Source organism: Tauraco erythrolophus, chromosome 8 (genome assembly GCF_009769465.1).
Source record: "Tauraco erythrolophus isolate bTauEry1 chromosome 8, bTauEry1.pri, whole genome shotgun sequence".
Lineage (NCBI taxonomy): Eukaryota > Metazoa > Chordata > Aves > Musophagiformes > Musophagidae > Tauraco > Tauraco erythrolophus.
In genome coordinates, this window is record NC_141472.1 from 22,926,654 (window position 1) to 22,932,306 (window position 5,653).

At 41.8% G+C, this 5,653-nt stretch overlaps 1 protein-coding gene across 1 annotated transcript; it reads left to right on the forward strand.

The window, feature by feature from the left end:
* The first annotated feature begins 815 nt into the window (after window positions 1–815).
* Window positions 816–4,284, forward strand: SPC25 (SPC25 component of NDC80 kinetochore complex). Its single transcript, XM_009983439.2, has 6 exons — window positions 816–969; window positions 1,057–1,122; window positions 1,927–2,073; window positions 2,225–2,329; window positions 2,633–2,731; window positions 4,160–4,284. The coding sequence occupies exons 1-6, from the start codon at window positions 816–818 to the stop codon at window positions 4,282–4,284; spliced, it is 696 nt and encodes a 231-aa protein (XP_009981741.1).
* The last annotated feature ends 1,369 nt before the right edge of the window (window positions 4,285–5,653 follow it).

Here is a 5,653-nt window from a genome sequence, read left to right on the forward strand (position 1 = left end):
GGCCCCAACCCGACCCCCGGCCATGGCGGCTGCACCGCGCCCCGGAGGGGCGTTACCACAGCAACGGCGGCTCCCAGCATGCCCTGCGGCCGGGAGTCGCGGCTGCGAAAACGGCTGAGCCAATCAGCAGTGCGCTTGCTGCGAGGCAGGCGAGAGGCGGTGCCCAGTTAGAAAGCAGCCGTTGGGGAGGCGGGAAGGCGCTGGCGGTTTGAAAGCCGGTGAGTGCAGGCGGCCCTTGGCTCTCCTCGCTCGCCCCGTCCCGCTCCGCTCCTTGGGGCAGGGCTGCTGCGTGCGGGGCTCGGCAGGCGTCCCCGCGCGGGGACACGGCGGCGGCCGCCGCGGAGCGCCGCTGGCTCGCGGGGCCGCAGCAGCCCGGCCGCCGCCGTTAGCGTCCCGTCGGGCGGGAGGAGGAAGCGCGCCCCGGCCGCCCCTCGGCCCGGGCCGCGAGCGTGTGGAGCGGGCCCTGGTGCGGCGCGAGCTCCGCGGGACGGCGGCGCAGGGGTGGGGGCGCCCCGGCGGCAGGAGGGCGCGGGCGGGAACGGCGGTCGGGGCCGCGGCGGTGCCGAGCGCGGCGCGGTGCGGGGGCTCCCCCTGCGCAGATAGCCCGTCGCTGGGGAGCGGCGGAAGAAATGCAGCTCCTGCCGTTACTGCTTCTTGTAGCAACAGCAACGACGACAACTCCTGGGGAGAGGTTTTAGTGACCAGCCAAGGGGATAAAAACTGCTCCGAAGATTTATCTTGTGATTCGTAACTGCCGCAATTGTCTTGTGTGTCTTGACACCACATTTGTTCGCCTACGTGTTTGTTGCAGCACTATGGCTAATACAAAGACAGAAGATGAAATTGCCCTCTTTGAAAGAGAAACAAAGGAGTTTTGGACCAAACTGAAAAGCCTTTATGGCACTGAACAAATCAATCAGACTTTAGCACTGAGAGATTCATGCAAGGAGTCCATAAAAATGCTTTCAGGTAAAAAGGCTCTATGTTCCTGTTACCTCTACTTTTTCCAAGTTATCATCAAACTTCTTCGATAACTGGAATAACTTTCTATTCCAGAGAAATGGTCCAAGAAGCTGAAAGAAGGGGACATGATGATTGATAAAATTCAGGAGTATAGCAATGGTACAGTATGGTGTTTTATTTATCGTGTCTAGTGTTTCTAAAATTAACTTAATACAGCTGAACAATGTTTAACTTCCCATTTTAAAAGGTAAACAAGAACATCAGAATGAAGATAGAATTAAAACCAATAGTATTTGGTTGGTTATGATATGTAAATTGCAAGTCAAAAGCAATTTGTTGGAAAACTTCTTTGATGATGCAAAAAGATAAAGATCCGGTAAAAGTTTTCTGTAGAAGGGTTTTGGTGTTTAAGTATTCAAAACAACAAAGTACCAGAGATTGCTGGCTGCAATAGGAAAAATAAATGAAATTGATTACTGAAGTTAAATATTGTGAGGTTACTTATGCGTCTTCCGTATTAGTAACAGAATATAGTCAGCCTATCAGTGTAGGATTAACTTCTCCGAATTTTGTAGTTAAACTTCAGAATATCAAATAAAAATAATTGCCATCTAATATCAGTCAGTGTTTCGTTCCTTGCCTTCTGTCAGATCATTTGTCTGTGAACAGGATCCACCATCCTCCTGCTTTGAGGATGTATATAGTTCTGGCACCAAAACCAGTTTGCATCTGAATGACGTATCAGAGGAGCTCCCTACTTAGTAGCTTCTGTTTTGAATAACTTTGTGCTTTTACTTGATGCTTTTAGAATAGTTATGCTGACTTCCCTTTTCAGCTGAGAAAGCATACATTTCACTAGATTTTTTTTTTTTTCAAATGAACTCAAACTACACAGATAAGTACTGAATAGTGTAGACCTAATTAATCAACTACACATGTTTGTATTTTCTTGCCTCATTTCAGAGATTCTTGAGCAGAGCCAACGCATATCAGAAAATCAAGAGCGTTTGACAGAAATAAAATCTAATCTAAATCAAGAAGAAGAGCAAAAGAAGGACTTGACTGACAGGATCCAAGAGCTTAAAGAAGAGTTGATGAAGAAAAAGGAATGTAAGTAAGCCAAGGATAATAAGTAGATTTTCTTAGTTAGAGGAGGAATTGTTTTCAACACTCGCTTTTGATGGGCTTTTCTACTGTTGCATTTTTTTATGTGCTTGTTTTACCTTTACTTTGATATTCACGGTGGCTTTTAAAATTCTAGTAATATCTTCTAAAAACAAAGCCAGTAAGGAGAGAGTGGAACGACTATGCAAGTCTAAAGTATTATTTGAAGAGCGGCTTGGACTGGAGATACGCAGAATTCACGGTAAGTTTCTGTAGTGTTCATGTGCAGTGATGCAACGTGGTGAATGTTGGATTGTGCAGTAAAGAACATACTAGCTTGCACAACTGAAGAATTGCCCCAGCCCACGTATTACCATTATCTCTCAAATGGCACAATATGGTACGTTAAAATGCATTTGTCTTTCAGAGACCAGGTTTGCTTAACTTGTAAGTATTCTAAGAATATTATGTGAAACTGTAGCTTAACGTTGTGATTGTTAGTCATCACTGTGACTCTCCAGCAGAGGTTAATGGCGTTAATTAATTCTGTTTGTGCTTCCTTTAGATGAACAGTTACAGTTTATATTCAGACACATTGACCACAAAGATCCTGACAAGCCATATGTGTTTACCCTTTCCATAAATGAACAGGGAGAGTATGAAGGTATGTGAATGCTGAATACTTAAGCAAGAGGACAGAATCTGATGCCCCTATTTAAAAAAAGGGGGAGAGGAGTAAAGTACAGTTTAATTTTAACCTTTATCTTCCAATTTCTGAATGAAAAATATTGAAATGGTAATATTTTTTTAATGAAGCTTCTCTTGTTAATTTATGGGAAAATAGAACTGTGTTATCTTCACCTCCTTCCATTTCTGGAGCTGCTGTGTACTCGGTACTGAGCAAAGCAGGAGAGAAAAGAGATACACAGGCATAGATAAATGCTTCAGCGTGTGGTTTGTTGCTTCTTCCCTTTATGCTAGAGTGAGTGCTTATGCTGCCAGGCATGTTTCAACCTGTTTGAGAGGCCTAGAGGGCAGAAAAAAACGAGGTTCCCCACTACACAGGGAACCTTTCCTATGAGGACAGGCTGAAAGAGTTGGGGCTGTTCAGCCTGGAGAAGAGGAGGCTCCGGGGTGACCTTATAGCAGTCTTCCAGTACCTCAAGGGGGCCTACAAGAAAGATGGGGAGAGGCTGTTCAGGAGGGCCAGTTGTGATAGGACAAGGGGTAATGGTTTTAAAATAGAGGGAGGTAGATTCAGATTGGATATTAGGAAAAAATTTTTTACCATGAGAGTTGTAGAACACTGGAACAGGTTGCCCAGAGAGGTGGTGGATGCTCCATCCCTGGAGACGTTCAAGGCCCGGTTGGATGAGGCCCTGAGCAACCTGATCTAGTTGGAGATATCCCTGTTCCTTGCAGGGGGGTTGGACTAGATGGCCTTTGAAGGCCCCTTCCAGCCCTAACGATTCTATGTTTCTAACCCTTACAGTTGTGTGACGTAGGAGAAAAATTAAAACTTGAAATCCAGCATTCCTCTTCTGCAAGGGTACAACCTTTCAGATCTTAAAGCTGTTTTTGCAGTACAGATCTTACTTCACTTACAAAGAACAGCAGTGGTAATTTGAGCACTGTACTGTGTAGCTTCCAGACGGATGCTCCTGTTGCTCCACTATGCCTCTAGATGTGGACTGAATAGATTTCTGTTTTCACTAATTCAAATCTAAACTGTGCTGAAGTTAAAAGTTTATCACATGCTGGGCTACATCAGTTTTCAGTCTGCTAACCTGCAGAGCAACAAAAATGTTTAGGAATGTGTTTCAGTTTTTGAGAAGGCTATGGATTACTAGAAATTGCTGTAACAATTCAAGCAGGAGCACAGTGCTGAGTTGGAGGTCTGGAAATAAAAAAAATGTGAGTTCTTTGAGGCTTTGTCTTTGCTGAAAGAAAATGATTTAATAGGTTACTCAAAAATAATGCTGGATAAAACTAAAACATAAAAAGACAAGAAACTACATGTGTATTTCATAAGCATGGAAAAACACTTTTTTTTTATGATAGTCTAATCTTTTGGAAATTTGTGTCATTTTAGTGACTTCCTGTACTCCTCCTCTGGACTGTATAGCAGAGTTCCAGCTCAAAGTGAGAGAAACTAACAATTTTTCTGCGTTTGTTGCCAACATCAGAAAAGCTTTCACTGCTTTATCTTATAAATAGTCTGCATAAAAACTAGCTTATACCTCCCTTTCTAGATGTAGAACACTTTTTCTTTCCTTCCTGTATTGTGAAAGTATGTATTTGTCCATATATTACTCTAATTTCCAAATAAAAATAATGAAAATAGTATTTTAGTCTGCTGTTGTGTAGAGACACTTTGGACGATTCTTCAAGCAACAGTATAATCAACTACCTTCCTTAAACGTATGTCTCCAGACATGTAAACTTTGATCCAGTAGCAAGTAACTGAATGATGTAATGATCTCTACTTAGCTACCCCAGAAAGATATTCAAAATAAAGTACTTTAGGTAATTTATGTCTCTCTTCCAAAAGCACGGAGTGTCTTTCAGGTTTGTATGTGGTTGTAATGTATGTTGTCTTGTACTCTCCAGTGTTGTCACTCACTTTCATACATGTAAATTTTTTTTCTTTTGGTCTGTTAAGCTGTATAGTTTACTACATAGTTCTCTGCCCGTTTCAGATTCTTGTCTGGATGCCTCTGTCTGGTTTTAGTAATGAGAGCAGTTTGAAGTGCATGCTGTTCTCAAATAAAGCTCTTAATAGGAGGAAGTGGGAACTTTGTATTGATTTGATCAGAAATCTTAGAGACCTGAAACAGAACCCTGCTGTAGCCCAGAGGTTCCTGGCTCCCACAACACCCAGCTGGGCAGAAAAGCTGGCATGAAACTTGAACTGCAGTGGTGAATGAGTAACACTCATTCATAAGATGACCAGCTTTAGTGTTTTTTATTGGGTATGTTTTAGAAGAGACTAGTCATTTTGCTTTATTAAAGCAGGTTCAGCGAAGGACTACTTATCGTTGTCATTGGAAATGTTAAGACGTGGCAAAGCCTGAAGTGTAATGTATTAAAGTATGAAATACAGTGGTTACAGATAAATCATCAGTGTATCTTGCAGCTTATCAGGAAGACTATAACTGCCACAGTACTTAGCTTTGATTAAAACTATTCTTTTTCTGTTATTTGTAAAGCCTTTTCCCAAAATATTTAATTGGACAGCTGCAATAAGAAAGAAAACTCTTCATTTGATAATACAACATAGTTCAAATAAAATCTTGCTAAACTGAGTCCTGGAATTTCTAGTGAAGTAAAAGACCACTTGAAGCAAAAACTAATGATCCCTGTCAAAGGATTAAAATGAAATGCAGCATAAAGAGTAGAAATATCCAACACTGAAAACCCTGTGAAAAAGTATTTAGAATTCCATGAAAATAACCCTTTAAAATATCTTTTTTGAAAAATGTTCTAAATTGTTTTTCAATATAAATAAAACTTCAGAATATTTCCTGTGAAGTGAAAATTCTTTATTTAAAATAACTGCCTGTCTCAAAGCACCTGTAAATGGAGG

Coding starts and splice junctions, on each gene's coding strand:
- SPC25 (XM_009983439.2), top strand. CDS start 816: ATGGCTAATACAAAGACAGAAGATGAAATTGCCCTCTTTGAAAGAGAA. Junction 970..1,056: donor GTCCATAAAAATGCTTTCAG/GTAAAAAGGCTC, acceptor TTTCTATTCCAG/AGAAATGGTCCAAGAAGCTG. Junction 2,732..4,159: donor TGAACAGGGAGAGTATGAAG/GTATGTGAATGC, acceptor GTGTCATTTTAG/TGACTTCCTGTACTCCTCCT.